Source organism: Camelus ferus, chromosome 3, assembly GCF_009834535.1.
Source record: "Camelus ferus isolate YT-003-E chromosome 3, BCGSAC_Cfer_1.0, whole genome shotgun sequence".
In the NCBI taxonomy this organism is placed as follows: Eukaryota; Metazoa; Chordata; class Mammalia; order Artiodactyla; family Camelidae; genus Camelus; species Camelus ferus.
Genome location: NC_045698.1, coordinates 102,517,645 through 102,536,312, shown reverse-complemented (window position 1 = coordinate 102,536,312; position 18,668 = coordinate 102,517,645). Strand labels below are relative to the sequence as shown.

Here is an 18,668-nt window from a genome sequence, read left to right as displayed (position 1 = left end):
CCTACCAAAAACATGCTGAAATCCTAACTCCTGGTATCTGTCAATGTGACCTTATCTGGAAATAGGGTGGAAATAGGGTCTTACAGATGTAATTAAGTTAAGGTCATTAGGTGGGCCCTAATCTGGTATGACTGCTGTCCTTACAAGAAAAAGAGATGAGACACAGAGGAAGAGACACACAGAGGGAAGACAGCCGTGTGAAGATGGAGACAGAGATTGGAGTGATGCTGCCACAAGCCAAGAAATGCCTTGGGTACCAGGAGCTGGAAGCGGTGGGGGGATATTCTCCCCTAGAGGACCCAGAGAGAGTGTGGCCCTGCCAACATCTTTTGGACTTCCAGCCTTCAGAACTGTGAGAGAGTAAGTTTCTGGTTTTTTTGTTTTTTTTTTTTGTTGTTGTTGTTTTTAATTGAAGTATAGTTGATTTACAAAGTTGTGTTGGCTTCTGTTGTCTTAAGCCACCCAGTGTGTGGTCATTTGTTACAGCAGCCTTAGGAAGCTAATTCACCAAGCATCTACTATGTGGTTAGAATACTCTTGTTTTTTATACGGTAGCGGCACAGAGCAGTGCTGAGGCACCTGGGGTCTGAAGACAAAGTGCCTCCTTTGTTTACTAATTGTAGTGCTAGGGGCAGATCTGGTCATCTTGCTGTGCCTCAGTCTCTTCCTTTGTAAAATGACAGTACCGACCTTAGAGGGCTGTGAGGATCCTAACAAGTCAAGACACTTAGCACAGTGCCTGGAAAGGAGTGCGGACTTGGTAAATATGAGCTATTATTACCATTTACTGCTACCTTATATTCATAGCAAGTTATATAATTTTCCATCTACAGTTGGGATATAAAGCTTTCTTTTCGATCAAGTTTTAGATTAAAACTGAGTTGATTAAAATAAGGATGGAGTGGGTAGAGAGCATGCTTAGCATGCACGAGGTCCTGGGTTCAATCCCCAGTACCTTTGTTAAAAAAAAGAAAGAAAGAAAGAAACCTAAGTATCTCTACCTCCAAAAAAAAAAAAAAAAAGAACATTAGGTAAATAATCATATACATGGTTGGTGGATATGGTGAACCTTGTGAAGGTGGTAAAACATGAATTATGTTGAGCACCTGTGTGTGCCAGGCTCTGTTCAAAGCACTCTACGTGTTTTAAGATATTTAATCCTTAACATTCCTCAAGAAGGTGCTATTACAGCTCCATTTTCCAGATAAGAACCTGAGCCACAGAGAGGTTAGGTAACTCGCCCAAGGCCACAGAGCTGGTAAGTGATAAGCAGTCAGGCTCTTGAGGCTGTGCCCCTGGCCTCTGCACTAAGCAAGCAGAAGCAGCTTGTGGCTGAGGCCTTCTTGGGCCTTCATGGTGATACAAACAGGAGTTTGCTCCAGGGAGGTGAACTCCACCTGGTAAGCATGGAAAGATGTCACTCACTCCTGCTCCCAGCTCTCCCCACCAATACAAAGCAGTTTCTGCGTGACAAAGTGACCCCTCTCCTCCCAACCCTCCTTTCTGGATGTCCAGGGAAGCTGCCAGGAACCAAAGCCCTTTGGGAGCAATAACATGCTCAGTGCTGACGTTGAACACATGATAAAGTAGTCCCCTCTCCAGCCACCTACTGAAAAAACCAGGCCTGAGGGACGAGTCTGTGAAGTGAGAATAACCGGTTTTATTGTTTCATGAGAAAACACATATCACGCTTCACAAGCTGTCACCTGGGAACAACACGGATTTTTGGCAAAGGGGACTTGGATGATCTGTCCACTCTCACACGATGACCCCTCCCTGCGCGTAGAGCAGAGGCACTTCCCACACCAGTTACAGGCCCGGTGCTTTTCTCGGCTGCAGTCAGAGGTGCGAGTGAACCTCTCTAGCAAGGGAGCCCCCTTTTGCCCTTTGCGGCTTCTGATCAGTCTGGGCAGCAGAGCAAACTTAACACCTCATTAGAGCCCCAAACCCAAACAAGTAAAACTCTGGGTCCTAAAAGCACTGAGTCTGCCACTGAATCATGGAACATAAAACAGAAATGACACGTGGTAGTTCTTTGAAAACCGATGGTGGAGAGTGGTCCTAAAGCAGGGCGTCTATGGGCCCTGACTTCCAGTTTCCTCTAGAACTTGTCAAGTCCATGAAGAAAGGACTTCACAAAGACAGGTGTTTCCTTCCCCAGAGAAAAGTTATCCGACATCAAATGTTTAGGTGAGAGATGACAGCTCTGATACTCAGCTTCCCGCTTCCTCAGACTTAACAAGATGCTGTCGGCGGAACAAATCTGAGAGTTAGCCAACAGCAAAGGCTGTTCTGTGTGTTTTTCTTCTTGCTAGAAAATTCCCTTTGGTTTTCTAAGATGCAAAGTGTGGAACAGATAGATCTCTGATGACTCTGGATGGGTACACAACACCAACACACGTGCAATAGACATTTCAAAGTAATCTATTGTAAAGATTGTTATAAATTACAAAACCAGAAGACAAACAAATGAAACCCCACCACACTTCGTGGCTTTACAGTGCAAGATACTAACGAAATAAGCTGCCAGCCCTGGTACTACTTTATTGGAACAAAGATATGAAAAGTTTGGAAGTCCTTAAGTGTCCACTGTCCCAGAAAATAATTTCTATATGTTTCTATATTTTACACATCTTAAGTTTATTTATACAATAGTCCCTAATGAATAATATGTTACACCCTTTTAATAAACATTATTCACATACATACCTCATAAAGATTCTCTTTTGGTCTATTAAAAACTGTTTAAAAAACACCAGAGACACAAGAGTCCACAGGTTTGCTGCCTATATTTCCATGAAAGAGTGCATTTTTCTCCCTTTCCTCCTTTCCCCTAAATAACACCCTCTCCCTTGACCCAACATACAGTAATAAGAAGTAACAGTTTCAGAAGATGAAACTCAAACTTCATGGTTAGCAAACTATTCTCAGGTTCATTTCTGGGCTGAATCATTCTAATTCGTCCTCCTCTGCCTCCCCACCACCTGCATCCCTTTGTGACCCAGGACAATTTGGAATCTAAATGTTGGAGCTGACAGTCCAAAGATGAAAACTTTAGGAAATTGGGGAAGCTTTTCTTAAGCTTCTCAGTTTGGCTGGAAACATCAGATTCTTCATTTTGTGCTTTAGGAAAAATATTCGGCTCTTTGGCTAAGCAGTTTCACAGGAAAAGCTAAAATCTTCATGAAACCCTCTATGAAACTATGAGCCATGGAAAGTGCCCAGAGATGTGAAAAACAGCAAGTATCAAAATGAGGAGTGGTGGTTTCCTGCTGCTCTGAATGTCAGAGGCGGAAGCCAATCTCAGAAGAAGAAAATCTAGGCGAGAGGGCCTTGAAGACAAGGCTATAATTAGCCAATGTGATCTCACGGTTTCTGGGGATTAGAAGTTGCGTTGCCCCCCACACTTGACCCTGTCCAATTTACACAACTTGCTTTTGTGTGGATGGCTTATCTGTACTTAACCTTTCCATATGTCATATATAAAACTAAAGGTCCTTCCACCTCTAACCTTCTATGACTTTACCCTGGAAAGTGAAGTCATTGAAATCTATAGCTGGGCTATAAGGCCTCCTGGTCATAACAAGTACATTCCAGAATCTAAAGGCAGCATCTCTACACATTCATTGCTGCTGCAGCTAAAGAGGAGCCAACCAAACCCAAATTCCTCCCAGAGGAAATGGAACCAACACAGTCACAGCAGTTCAGAGAAAAGGGAGGACAGACTGTGGGCAGCACCATCACTGACCCTGTGTGAGAAGGAGATGTCATCACTACATTATCCCTTCTGTGGTCTCCTGATACCTCTTGCCTTCTCACTCACCTCTTGGCAGATAAAGCCAATACTGCAGGACTTCTTTGCTTATTATCACCTTCCCCTGAGGTTAACCGCAAGAAGGGCGTGATTAAGACATCTTAGTTATTCATCCCATTAAGAGATGGGTGCAGTTTGAGCCCTGAATGTGACAGCATCATACAGAAGAAAACATTTCTGTAACCACAAAATACAATCCTTATTTGACTCATAGTTTGGCTGATGTTTGCTCCTGTTTACCAGCAGGACTGGATGAAAGACTGAGGATGCTTCAATGCAAAATTCTGATCATGAACTTTAAAACCACTAACATATCCAAATCATGCTGCATTCTTGTTATTGTCTTTGATAATCAGGGAAGCATGTGCTTTTAGAAATGAAATTCTTATTGATGTCTTAAAATGGGGGAGAAGATGAAAACTTATGGCTCAGTCTTAGAGTATTTGTGCATTTCATTTATCTGTGTAGTATTTCTCTCAGGTTAGCACAATTTAAAATTTACATTTTAAATTATAGTCTTTTAAAAACCAAAGGTAGACTATCTTCCAATGTCTTCTTTAAAATGGCTTATTTCTGAACAAGAAAGTATGTATGGTTATAACTAGTTTTTGTATCTTTAGACTTGAAAGAGCCTCTCAGGAAGCTCTGCATTCTGTGGCATCTCTCTTAAGACATCATGCATTTTTCTGGTCTGAGATTCTTTGTGTACTAAGTCTTTATTTCCTTGATTGGTGTATTTTAACAAAAACCCTCTGGATCAGAAAGTGTCAGGGCAGAAATACAGAAAAGAATTGGAGTGGAAAAGAATGCATATGTGATAGAGTCAGGGGATGGGGTGAAGCCTGGGGACGTGGTGAAGAAGCACGGGCCTCTCTGGCTTGAACACCTGAGAGGAGAATATTATGCCGTCCCCTGCACTGCTCTAAATCTGAGCTAGAGAGACTGGCCAGACACAGCGCTGGAAGGCATTTGATGTCCAGTCCTTTCATTTGTCAGTTAGGTGCCAAGGTGTGAGAAATTGGCAAGACAGTTTGGCTTTGGTAGCAGATCCAAATAACAAGAGGGATGGGAGTCTGGTGTAACCTGTAACAGCACGTGACTCATTTGCTTTTTTCCGTCCTGGCCCGTCACCCACTGATACTGTGGGAAGACAGATTTGCTTTTTCTCCTATTACCCTCTGTCTTGGAGGCCAGCCTATTGGTATTCCTGTGCCATCCCTGATGTCCAAGGAGTAGCACACGGTCCGTAACTCTGCACGGAGCAGTTTCCATCCAAGCAGATGATTTGTTCTCTTCAGTATCCAGTTGTTGATAGTTCCTCCTGGGAAGATTTCCAATGCAGGTTCTGTGAAGGTGAAAAAGACTTCAGAATCTGCTGTATGAATGCAGCCTGGTTAAAACTAGAGTTCTTTAAAGTTCTTAAGTCTTTGGGGGCAGGTATCTGTCTTTTCATTTCACAGAAGAGATGCCCTGTCCTCGGTTCATCACATGGGGAAGTACAGACCATCGATTTTCCCATTACTGGTGACGCTAACTTTGGTCTTTTGGTTAAAGGTGGTGGTCTACCAGGTTTCTCCACTATAAAGTTGCTGCTTCCCCTTGGTGACTAATAAGTATCCTTTAAAGTGTGCACCGACCTCTTCAAGCTTTCACCCACTGTTTTTAATATCCGTTGATGATTCTTGTCTGAATTAGTTATTACTGTAGTGGTTACCAAAGGGTGATTTTTAAAAATTCCATCATTCCTTCTACACTTTGTAGTTGGAAGTTTAAGGAAGAACTTTACCTTCTAGAACCATCATTTATCTGTTTAATTAATTCATTAATTTGTATAGACTTGGGGATTCCTGTTTGATTATTTGTAGAGATCATCATCCATTACTGCCAAAAGTAAATAATCTGAATCTATTGATGTTCTTATATATCAGACAAACCCTAATTGAGAGACATTCTATGAAATAAATGGTCTATGTTCTTTGAAATGCCAAAATCAATGGATCCTGGGGAACTGTTCCAGATTAAAAGAAAATAAAGAGATATGACAAATGCAGTATGTGGTCCCAGATGGGATCCTAGACAATACATTAAAGTGTATTTTCTCTATAAAGGAAAGGAGTAGGACAATTAAAAACATAGCAGAGCAGAGGGGAGGGTGTAGCTCAGTGGTAGAGTGCTTCCCTAGCTCGCACAAGTTCCTGCATTTAATTCCCAATACCTCTGTTTAAAAAAGCAAACAAAAAACCCCCCCTAAAATTACCTTCCCTCCTTTAAAAGAATTTTAAAAAGAAAAAAACTTTTTTAAAGAAATTAAAAAATTAGCAGGGCAATTAGATAAGATCTATGGGCTAGTTATTAGTACTGTATCAATGTTAATTTTCTGATTTTGATAACTGTATTGTTGTTATGCAACATCCTTGTTTTTAGGAAATACACACTTTTAGGGAAGAACATTTAGGGAAAAATAGGCATTTGATTTTTAGTTTATTCTCAAATGGTTCAGAAAAATTACATATATAATTTATATTACATTTTAATTTAATATTTAATTAATATATAATATATGAAAGAAAGAGGATCAAAGCAAACATAGTAAAATGTTAATATCTAGGGAACCTAGTTCTAAAGGGTATTTAGGAACTCCTTGTACTATTTTAGCAACACTTCTGTAAGTCTGAAATTATTTCAAAAATAAAGTTAAAATCCACAAGGCCCCAGAATTTCTCCAAGGCCTCAAATGTTTTATTTCGATTTCTAAACTCAACCTGCATCCCTGTCATCCCTGCGTATGTCACCAACGTCCTCCCCTCCCTGCCCAGCCCCCAGTGCCTTTTCTCTTCCTGAGGCTGAGGATGCTCAGAGGGAAGGGCAGCCAACACTTCTGGCCACCCCTTGTCCAGGTGAGAGCAGGCAGTTTAGATGGGCATCACAGGAGCTGGCTGCTCCCCACGACTTTGCTGCCAGGGCTTGGCTCTTGGCCCTTCTGGGTGCAAATGAAGTCCCAAATGACCACGGTGATGGGGGACAGGAGAAAGCTCAAAGGATGATGGGAAATTGGTCCAATAACACTTATAAAGACTTGCTTGCTAAGAGGCCCAGGCTCAGAGTTTGTCTACAAGTGAGTTCCCATGAACACCCGGAAAACAGGAAATAAGTAGAAAAGGGAATTGTTCATCTTCTGTCCAATTTTTCAATTTGGGGCCTGATTTCCTTTCTATCCAAAGACTCATGCTGACTTAACAGGCCAGTTTTCTCTTTGGGGAAACTTTAATGATGATCACATCCATAGTCTTTGTGGAGCGGCGGGAGACAGTCGGATCATGCAAGCCAAGTTCATGGGGAACACTGGTTTGGAGAGTCTGACCTGAGCCCCCACTCTCCAAAGGCAGAACTATGATTCGTGGCTACAGAGACCGAGTATAGTGAAGGAACAGGAGCTTTCAAGCAGGCAGTCACATTTAGGCTCAAAACTGAGCTTCTCTGCGCCCTCAGAGCCTGCCAGTGCAACGCAGACCTTACCTGAGGACGTGCTCCACTCAGCACAACAGCAAATCAGAGGCTCCAGGTGGCTGCATGGCATGAACACAAAGTCTGTGATTCCTAGGACGCATTCTGTGTCCCATCACCGCAGTAAGTTACACAGGCTTTGGACTTGCTGTCTCCACGGTACAGCCTCACACATGGGCAGACGTTTCAGCCTGCTGGTCACAACTATTGGCCCTTATAAGGCGGGGGGGGGGTGCCTGGAGTAGACACACCCTGCTTCTCTTCCCTTTGCCTGGGTGGGTGCCAGTGCTGATGCTGGGCACGTGCCTTTGGAGATGGGTCAACCTGTTACTATCACAGTGGGCCCAGAAGAGACTGCTTTGGCCTGGGGTCAGCAGCTGGAGGCACATCCCTCCAAGACTGGAGGCTAGGTGATTTGTGACTACTGCTTCTGGATCCCAAGGGAGCAGTGGTGGTTTGTTAGCTCTTTAACTACATTTATTGTGATGTAGTGTTTCTGAGAGTGAGTGCAGGGACAGGGAAGTAATAAGGAAGTAAGTACTGAGGGAAGGAAGGCTGGCTGCCACAAGAATCTGACCTTCTAGGTTGTGCTAAATGATGTAGAGAGAACTTTAAGATCCACTGACATTTTAATAGACATCCGAACAGCCCATCAGTGATAGGCAGTGAGAACACACCTATGGCTGGCGTTGTGCAGTCCTGGGTAGCAGCCCTTATTAGTCCTTTGTCAACAGGCCAGGGAGTTTGGGATTAGGCAGGTAATAATTCTTTGCTTAGTGAGCACTAAGAAGACAGGTCTATTTGAAGTAGAAAACCCTGATGTCTGCAAGAAAGCTTTTGTGTCTCATCTTAAATGAGGTGGCAAGCAGTTAGCAGCATACAATAGAATCAGATTGCCTGCGTTTATTTCCAAACCTTTCCTGGCCACCTTGCCTAATGTGGCTTATACCCCGCTGCCATTCTCTGTCCCATCTCTTTGTTTCCTTCGTAACTTCTGTCATATAGAAATGATTCTGGTGGGGAGGGTATAGCTCAGTGGTGGAGTGCATGCTTAGGATGTACGAGGTCCTGGGTTCAATCCCAGGTACCTCCACTAAAAAAAAATCCTGTGTGTTCAGTTGTTTACCGTTTACTCCCCTTCACGAAGGCAGGAACATTACTTGCATTGTTCACTGCTGTATCCCAACTGGATGGAACAAAACCTCGCACCCAGTAGATGCTCAGTCAATATTTGTGGAATGAAAACAAATGAATAAATGAATGAGGTGACATTGATTTCTACCCAGGAAGAAAACATTCTATGGCTTTAAATGGAGATGGAGTAAGAGCCAGGACATTGGCTGGAAGCCCCTTGGTCATAATGGCGTGTCCAGCAGGGGTTTAACTAATCAACACATGCATTTTCTGACTTACAAAGTGTGCCAGGGACATGTAATTTTTGTTTACTGGCACCAAGGATGAGGGATTATTACTGAAATCAGCAGCCAGCTGGAAACACATCCCTGTCAGACCTATTTGCAAATTAGAATGGACATTTCATAAATTCTGTCAACCTTGTGAAGCTGCTGGTCCCCAAAGGGATGGCACCAGTGTGCTCACTGGCTGCATTCAGGGTCACAGACGACCCTCAACCTCAAACCTTCAACAGATGAGGATGGGAGGTAGCAGGGAACTCCAGAAGACAAAAGACTGATGAGGGTTATGGCATAAGATGCACTGAAAAATAACTGTTGTGTTGTCTCACATATTGGCACCACTGACAAGCTGATTTAAAAGGTGAAGAGAACAAAGCAGCTGAGATTTCTGGTCTTAAAGAGCCAGCTTCTTTCTGTGACCTTAGACAAGTGATTTATCCTCGGAGCCTCAGTTGTTTGATCTATAAATAGGGGACAATAATACCCGACTCATGGGAAGTTGTGAGGGTTCAATGAGAAAAGGCATGTAAACAATAATGACAGCTCACATTACAGAGCATCTTCTACATGCTGGGCACTGAGCTAATGACTTCATGCCCCTGATCTCACTTAATCCCGACCAAAGCACTCAAGGAAGCACAATTAGAACCTGCGTTTTACAGGCAAGGGGATTAAAGGTTGGGAAGATTAAGGGACTTCCCCATGGTAACATAGGGAGGAACTGTGGCATCTGGATTTGAATCCAGGTCACCTGACTCATTGTGCTCTTAACCAGCCTGTAACTGACCTTCAAAGGGGTTAGCTCAGTACCTGGCACTTAGTACACATGTAATGAATGGCAGCTAGAAAATTCTGTTCTGATTTTAGCATTTGTCCTGACCACCTGCTTTCGAGCCTTTGTCATGCTTAACATCTCCTCCAACAGCTGCCATTTTTCAGGTCTCTTCTGCACACCAGCATCTGGCCTATCCGTCTCACTTAATCTTCCCGATATTTTTCACTCTTTAGATGAGTAAAGGAAGTCTCAGAGAGGTTAGTTAACTTGGTCCAAGGTCAAACAGCCAAGAAGTGGTGGGGCCAGGCTTTGAGCCCAGGGACATGGAAGATTCCAGAGCCCAGGTGCTCCTCTCTATGTAACAACACTTCTTCATGCTGCCATCTTTCAGAGCCTGTTTCATCTCAGTGAAGCTTTCCTGACAGCCGACACACTCCTTCATCGCTCCCCTCTTTCGCTTCTCTCTGTACCATCGAGCCTAGCTCTTTTCTGTGCCCTCTGTTTTTGAATTGTGCTTCCATATCCCTTTACTGGTAATAGCTACCATTTATTGAACACTTTGATGTACCCAGTGCCACGATCAAAGCTGTATGATCACGTGCATGATCTCGTTTAATTCTGCTGAGAATCCTATGAGGTGGAGGTTCTGATTCCCATTTGACAGATGAGAAAAGCAGGTTCAAGGAGGTGGTGTTGTAACTTTTCCAAGATGCTTTCATCGTTTGCCAAAGGAAACATAACTAGTAAATGACAAGCTGGGACAAAATCCCAGATAATTTGGTTTGAAAACCCATCAGCCTAGCTATTATATAATATTGTTTCTCCATATCCTGTAAAGTCCTAGTGGACTGGGAATACAGCTAGAATAGCTGTCCCCGAATCCTCGTTGACTAATGCTTTGAAACCTAGTCTTTACTGGAGGTCTCCATGATGAAGAAGTTCTAAGGTTTCAAACTCGCCAACATCTAAAAAGAATGTAAGATTAAAAAAGAATCCAGTTTAGAAATAGAATGTGCAGAATGGAATATCTGGAAATGTTGTTCCGATATCTAAAATTAGCCTTCCCTTCCAAACAGTATGGCCCCTTCTGGCTGTCTGACTGCCTGTTCTTTGTCACGGAAGCTGGCACTATCTCTCTCCAGCTGTGATTGACATGTCCTCCTCATTCAATGAGATCCTCCAGCTTTCTCCTAGATAGAGATGTAAACCATCTCCCAAGGAACTGGGTAGGGAAGGGGTAGGAATCCAGGTGCAACCCTTTGAAGGCTATATTTTTTTGAATTCCTCTTGGTTCTTCAGGTGTTTTTGCTGCCTCCTTACGTTCTGATTCAAGCTTACTTTTGCTTACTTGTGAGAGGCTCCTGACTGCAAGCAGTTCTCACAATCCTCTTGGATGGTCCATGGAGTCTTGTTTTCATGCGAAAGACATGAGAATGGCTCTGGCCTCCAGAACACTTGTGATCTACAGCAGTCAAACTCTGACACTGCAAATGGCCATCAAGTTGGTCGGTCACGCAAGCACTGATTCTAACAGCATTAACCAAGGATGCACAAAATGACTTTTGCAAATACCTTTTGCCTTTCTCTCTGGGTCTTGGCTGGCATCCTTTTAGCCTTACCAGGCTGCAGCTCTTGTCCATTCAGCAGTGACTCTATTTGCATAATTAGCTTGCATCTGTGGGTGTGAATTTTCTCCCAAAAGCAATTGCCTTTGAACTTTGGACAAATACCAGCATGGAACACTGGAAGAGGTCAGCTCTCAGAGCCCTCTTGCTCCCACAGAGAAGATGAGAGTGGGGGTCATTTTGGAAATTATATCCCCCTTCTTCTGGGACTCTGTATCCTTTAGAGTGAGGACAGGCAAGCCCAGAAATAAACTCATGAAAAGGGAGAGATCTAGGGAATGCAAAATGATCATTGTGTTTTGATGTCAATGGTCCAGAACCACATTGCAAGCTTCAGTTCTTTTTTAAGTTGCTTGGCTGTGTCTTGCCACCCTTGCAGCTGGGGTAGATTTACTTTTTGGATTTCTCTATACAGAACACTCTCAGTGACCTTCCCTCCCATCCTAACTTTTTGGATGACAAGACCCTTGTCCTTATTCTCTGGGGGGGCTTGACCCTCTGAGTTAAACCACCCCACCCCCCATCCTCATGCCTGTGATCTCAGCACACACACTGTGCATCCTCTCCCATCTCAGCCATATCAGGAGTTTATAGTTGCTATTGAAGAGGAGGGACCTAGTGATTTAAGATTAAGGTGTGGACTTAGAGTCGTGGGTTCTAGTCCTTGTTGCCTCGGACAGGTTGTTTCACCGCTGAGCCACAATTCTAATCTCTAAAATGGAATACTAGCAGTACCTGCCCTCAGAGGGTTGGGTAGGACTGGGTGGCATAATGCAGCTTAGGGCTTGCCACACAGTAGGTGCTCAGTAAATGGTGGTAATTATTGCTGGAGGAAGAGTCAGGCGTCTCCCTTCCATCTCAAACTAATTATGTGACCTTAGTCAAGGCATTGAAGCATCCTGGGTCTCAGCTTTTTGATCTGTACGCTGGGGACAAAAATAACTTCTCCCTGCACACTTCACAGGGTTCTCACGAAGAGTTGGTGGCGGCAGCAGCAAGATCTGTTTCAGTGTCAGAATCAGAGGAGCTACTTCTGGTCTCTGCAGTTGCTACCCAGAGGCGCCAGGTAAGGCCCAGAGCAGAGCTGCCTCCAGAAAACCTGATACTCAAACAATTTGGGCACAGCCACAATCCATATTTTCCTTATTCAGGAGCAACAAGTTCTCCCAAAACAGTGGTTTTTGGGAAGAATTCTTACAAAAAGCCCTTTAAACTCGAACTCCTCCAAACCAGACGTGCTGCTGCATCAAAATCTCATTTCCCAACAGTGAATCAAAGCTTTAGAATCCCAGTGACAGAAGCCAGATGGGAGTTCAAATATTCAGGCAAGGTATCGATGGCCTCAGGTTGCAATATTTGCTTTGACTAGTGTTTACAGAGCACCTTGATCAGCTGCACTGAAAGTTCCATATGGTACATGAGTGGGAAATTTACAAGGGAGTGATGAACATGGAATTCAGCAGAGCAGTTGTGAGGGAAGTGGGGAGGTGGGGAAGAAAGGAATGAGACTGGGAGAAGCACGCAGCAGGCCTCCGTGGTACTGAGAATTAGTTTTTAAAAAAGCTAGGTGGTAGGTATTGGTTTTTTGATCCTGTATAATTATCTATATAGAACATTTAACTCTGAAGGAGGAGAAAAGCAGAAAGGAGCCCCAAATCCAGAAAACACTAATAAGAAGCAACATTCTGTGAGGGCCGTATGTATTTTATGCATCCTCTCATAGAGCCTGGTCCAGAGTGCGTGCTGAATTAACTGTCGTTGAAAGAATGGATGGACGGATGGATGGGTGAGCCTGTAATGCCCCTCCGTGCCCTCCATCCCATCATCTTTGATCCCACCTCTGCTGCATCCATTTGTCAAAGGGTAGGTCAATAGGCAGAAGGGCCTCCTGGGAACATTTTGTTTATCCTCTGGTCTAGGACACAATACCATGCCCTGGCAAACAGCAGATGGCTTGATCATTTAACATTCCTCTATTTCAAGCAAAACGCCCTTGCAAGATTTATCCTCCGTGACGCCAGCCTCCTGCAAGGATCTCTAGAGATTCATCCTCTGGTTTGGTCTTGCCTGACCAACACATTCCCTAAGTGACTGCCTTTCAGGGCAACCTGAGAGTTTTCTGCAAGACCTCACACTCCCTACACTTAGTCCAAGGGGGAACTGGGGTCTTTAATCTCAAGACGTAAGCAAGAGAAGCTTCAGTGGCAGCGGCTGCCGCCCTGGTGAAGCCCAGTTTGGTAAGCGCTTGCTCCCAGCTTGGGATACTCGAGAGGACTTCGTTATTCTACCTGCCACAGCTGTTCGCTTCCCGAGAAAGGAGTCAGGCTGTGGGGCTGGCCCGCGTGCACAGAGGCAAGTGAGAGGACGAAGATGGAGGCCTGCTCATTTTATTAAAGCAAATTACGTTTTTCCATACCTGCCAAAATGATGCTGGGGGAGCTAGGAAGCTAAAGGGCATTGCTTATGCCTAGGAAACTGTTAGATGAAAAAGGTAGGCAAATGGGCAAGGAGCTGCCCATCCTCCAAGTCAGCTTCTTTTCTAAGCCAAGGGCCTGATGAGGGTGATTGTTAAGGGCTGAACAGTGGCCAGGATGGGGGTCAGGAAGTGTTGGGCTTAACAGCAGTGCTCTTAACCTCTGAATGTCCTCTCTGGGCCTTATTCTCTACAACAGGGTAACAGTCATGATATTTAATAACTGGTATGGTGTAGGCACTAGCTAGTCAGAATGAAGAAGGGCTGTGCTGGCAGTCTCAGCTGCACCTGGCCTTAGCTTTTTAGCTGTTGGAAGGGAGAGTGATGAGGACCTGGAGGAAGGGCCAGAGTGCGGGAGTGGGGAGCGGTCTAGGGGAGCTCAGAGCATCTACTGTTCACCTTTCACGTTCAATATATTAACAACCAGGGTGGCTATATTCCTGCTGAAAGTCAGAGTTGAGCATTGGCTCTGCTATACAATATGAGAAAATTGAGTTTGATTCTCATACTTTATGTGCATCAGAATCACTTGGGAAGCTCGTTGAAAACCCGGATGCCCAGTCCCCACCTCAGAACTACTGAACAGCACCCTGTAGGGCCAGGCTGGGACCACTATGCTCCTGAGACCTGTGTGCGTGGGTCAGCTGGCCTCTAAGGATCCAGCGCTGACTTTCAAGGGCTTTCTGATGCCTCTGAGAGATGACGTCGAGCACACAGTCTCCAGAGGAACACGCCCCACTCAGGGGTAGGTCATGTGAGTGAGTGAAGCAGGCTGATGGGGCCGTGCAAACTGAAGGGTGCGTGTCTGTTTCATGGAAGTCTTGACCCCGACCCAGCCATCACTGGCTGGCTGCAGTTGGGAAGGCAGGCCTCGTGTGGATGACCTTCTGAATTTTCAAGGGAAGGTGGAAGTCAGTGAGTCAGGAAGTCGCTGAGTCAGTCCTGCATCTCACCCCATCACAGGCGGGGTGTTGTTTTCTACTCTTCCTGCTCCAAAAGCCTGGTTGATGGGAGGGTGAAGGGCAGTGGAGACATAGCCGGCCCCACCCGAGAAGGGAAGGAGGCAAGTTTAAGTGAGGACCTTGATGCTGCTTACGGAGACTGGATGGAAGGGGGTGGCATTTCCTTAAGTGTGGCCATCACAGTCTGCTCTCAGCTGGCTGTCCCCCTGCTTCACCTTAGGTGTCCTCCTCCCCCTCCCCCAGCAGAGCCCGCCCTCAGCAGCTTTCTTAGCACTGAGGTGCCAGGTCTGATCATGGGGTAAAGGGGCACCTTTCCTAGTGACTCTGAGTCTTAGCTGAGAGGATGAAGCTCGCACAGGACGTGATATTTGGCTTCAGACATGAGGTGCTAGGGTTCTCCCTGGGATGCCCTAGAATGTTCCACAAAGGAGTGGATTCCTCGGAGTACAAGACAACGTGGCCTGATTGTTACATTTAAACCCGACTGCCAAATGCTTCTCCTCCGGCTTGCCCATCCTTTCTCCCTCCCCTTTGTCTGTCTGACTCTTTCTTGTCCTCTAGGACTCCGTCTAGACTGTGTTCTGACCTCCACGACTCGGCCACTTGGCCCCCTTTAGCACCACAGCCCGGGGCATGCCCTTGTTCTAGACGTTCTCACCTGGAATGTCAGTGGCCTGCTTCCTTAAAAACGTTCAAAGCTGATGTTTTTCAGGCATTCGCTCTGTGCCAGCACAGTTTCAGTGCCTTTAATAATATACTCTTAGTTAACCCTCACAACAGCCCAAAGACATTGGCACTATTATCACTCCTGTTTAAGAAGACATGGCTCAAAGAGGTTAAGTAACTTGCCCAACATCACATAGCTGGCAAGTAGTCAGGATTTGGACCCAGCCTGTGTGCAGCAGAGCCTGCATTTGTAACCAGTGCACTCTGCCACCCACCCTGCAGTCTGAAGTCAGTGGCCTGAAGTCAGGGATGGTCTCTTGGTGCACGTAGCATGGTCCCGAGTTGGGCTCTGAAGTTAGGAGCTTGAACTTGGGGTGTGGGCAGCTCTCAGACTTGCGCTGCCACCGTCTGTACTTAACTGTCACGCCTCAGTTTCCTTGGCTCCATAATGGGGACAGTTCTACTTGCCTTATAAGGTTATGGTGGAGGTTATAGGAAAGGATGTATCTCTTGTCCTCACTGCAGTGCCCAGATCAGAAATGTCTGCAGCATGGTGCTGGAATAAATGATGGGCAGGCCCAGTGAGTTCAATTTTACTGCCCCTTTCAAAGCCTCATACGACTCCACAGGGATGGGATTTGGTTTGGGAGGAAGGGCGTTTGATGCTGGGCTTGGCGGAAGGAGGCTGGATGGGATGGAGTGGCAAGCCTTCGGAGCTGCTTACATTTCTCAGAGAGGTTACTCTACAGAGGACATGGACAACAGGAGGAATATTCTGTTCCATTTGGAAGGTGTGCATTGTGTCTCCATTACAGCCAAATGGACTGCTTTTCAGCCACAGCGGTTAAAAATTAACTGGATTCATTGCTAGTGAGGCACAGACTAAATATTTGGTTGGCTGGGCGTGTCTTAGATCTGCTGCCCTGGGTGTCGAGTAGATTGCTAAACTCGTTGCTGAACTCAGCGAGAGCACTTTTTTGGGGTAAAAATGAGGCATAGGTCCTTGTATTTTGACAAATCATATAATGCCTGCCTGTCCTTGTGACTTTTCCATATTTTCCCATCTGAATTATTATATTCACCTCAATGAGTCATGGAGTTGGGCTTGATGGTTTTGTGGAGTAGGCATGGGTCAGTATCTCCGAGAAACACCTAGAATGTGTTGCCATGTTGGCTCTACCAACCTCAAAGTTCTGACATGCGTGCGGTATTCCTTGGCAGGATTATGGTTTTGTTTTTGCTTTAATATGGGTCTGGAAAAGTCTTGGCAATTCAGTTTGCCAAGTGTGTGTTTGGTATGTAAAAGATAAATGTGTTTAATCCCAGTATCTTCAAAACTGTCCAGGGAGAAGGTCTAATTAGACCTGCCTATTTTTTTTTTAATGACATCCAGGCTTAATAGCAAATGGCATTTATGCACTAAAGTGCCCACATTGATGGGCATGCAATAAATGTCAAACCCCAACAATTAAGTTTAATGAGGATGAGCGGTTTGTCCTGCAGCACTGCCTCGGATGCCTGGGATGCCCTCTCACCCCTGTTTACAAGGCTCTGCCTGGTTCGTCCCGCTTGCTTCAGCCCCATCTTAGTGGGGTCACCTAGTGTTGCAGATTCCATTCTTCTTTCCCCACCTTGACCATCAGGAATGAAAAGAGAAGACTCTTTTATCTTCTCCCCTGACCCTCTGTCTTTCTCTCTCACTCGCATCACCTCCCCACACTCTCTCCTGCATGTTTTCTTCACTGTCCCTCTTTCTCGTCCTGCTTTCCCCCTTTTCCTCTCCAGCCTTGTTTGTCCAGTCCATTTTCATAAACGCTTCCCTCTAGAAAGCGCCCCCACCACGGCTGTGGATTGGCAGCTTCTCAGTGGCACTGCTGCCTTACCCTGCAACCTGGTGAAACAGCTAGTCTGCCCCAAACAGAAGTCAGTGAGCGTAAAGAAAGTTGCAGCACAAACAGAAAACACATCTAAGTTCAGACCCCTTACAAAGTTGTTTTTAAGCATGCTGTGCATTCTTGGGGAGGTCAGACTGGAGCCAGGATGCGTGAATTGTCCGTCATAGCAGACAGGACCCTGTCCACCGGTACGTGCTTCCTGCTGATCTACTGCACAGGATTCTATGTGGAAAGACAGACTGAGAAGCTTAAAGTATGACCGTTGTCAGCTCTCTCTCTGACCTTGTTTGGAGCAAAGCCGGGGAACTGACTCCCCTTGGTTTTAGAGGGTTCTCGGAATGTTCAAAGTATCTATCTCACACCCTTCCCAAAAGGTTCTCCCCGGGCAGCCCGGATTATGACTCTATGGAGGGAAAAAGATATAGCAGCTACTAGTGGCCGGACTCCAGGCCCTAGAAAATGACAGAAGCTATTCTAAGATGTTGAGGTCAAAGAAGCCATGCCAACATTCCCACCTTCGTGACCCCCCTGACTGAAGCCCCTTTTAGAACATCTTAGAAATTCTACACAGAGCAGAGGGGACGAGAGGCTGCAGACTCCACACTGGGGAACAGAGTGGGCAGGACGAGCTCCCACTTCTTGGTCTGAGTAGTGGCCTTGCTGCATTGAATCATATTTGGAAGACCACCCAGTGTATCCTCCCAGCCAGGCAGGAATCCCCACCCAACCTGTCCTTTGCTGGAGGTAAAATGGGCAGAAAAAGGACCCAGGCTCAAGTCCCCAAAGAATGGCAGGACGCCCTCAGTGGAGGCAGACTGTATTTAAATGCAATTCACCTCTCTGGGGGTCTAGGAAAAGCCACCTGTAGATTCATTTGCTGGGAAACGTGGTCTGCGTGGCTGAGGCCGTGGATGCTGAGGTCATGGTTTTGCTAAAAGTTGACTTCCTCCGCAGGTCCGTCTGCTGTCCAGAATGGCAGCCGCTTCGGTGGGCGAAGAGAGTGGTCATCTCTGGGCCCAAGGGGGCTGCTTCAGGCTGGGACCCCTTCGGGGTGGCTGGCTGTTCAGGCTTTCCGGTGCTGGGATGGGAGGTATGATGTTTGGCGGGGGGAGGGCTGTAATTCTGAAATCTCACGGTTTTGACTTGCTGTGAGAGAGAGAAGAGCAAAGGGACACAGGTGAGGTGGGAGCCGTGTGCTATTTCCCCCTGGGACTCAGTTCATGCTGTTTCTCTGCATTTGGCCCTTCTTGGAATGCCTCGTTCACATGTTCACTCAGCAAATACCTGTTCTGCTATGAGTGTCTACCAAGCATCACATGCTCTGGCAGGTGCTGTGAATCCAAGCGCGAACAAAACCGCCCTGGCCAATGACAGGGATGACAAGTGCTGTGGTGGGGCAGATGTGAGATGTGGAGGGATGGCAGAGGGGTGTCCAACTGGAGCTGGAGTAGGGCTTGGCTGCGAAGGCCACCTAGAGGCAGAGCTGTCTCAGCGAGGCACTGAAGAACGATTGGGAATTATCTAGGAGAAACAGAGTTC

General features: G+C 45.8%; 1 protein-coding gene across 6 annotated transcripts in view; it reads right to left on the bottom strand.

The window, feature by feature from the left end:
- Positions 1-1,640: 1,640 nt before the first annotated feature.
- Positions 1,641-18,668, bottom strand: part of SH3RF2 (SH3 domain containing ring finger 2) — a 119,516-nt gene continuing 102,488 nt past the window's right edge. For 3 of the 6 annotated variants that reach the window (XM_032477033.1, XM_014557227.2, XM_032477034.1), the window contains one exon: positions 1,641-18,275. In XM_032477033.1, coding sequence (XP_032332924.1) covers positions 18,000-18,275 — 276 coding nt within the window. In that variant the 3' untranslated portion in view covers positions 1,641-17,999. The remainder of the gene's footprint in view (positions 18,276-18,668) is intronic. The other 3 variants (XR_004318773.1, XM_032477032.1, XM_032477031.1) reach the window with 3 other exon arrangements.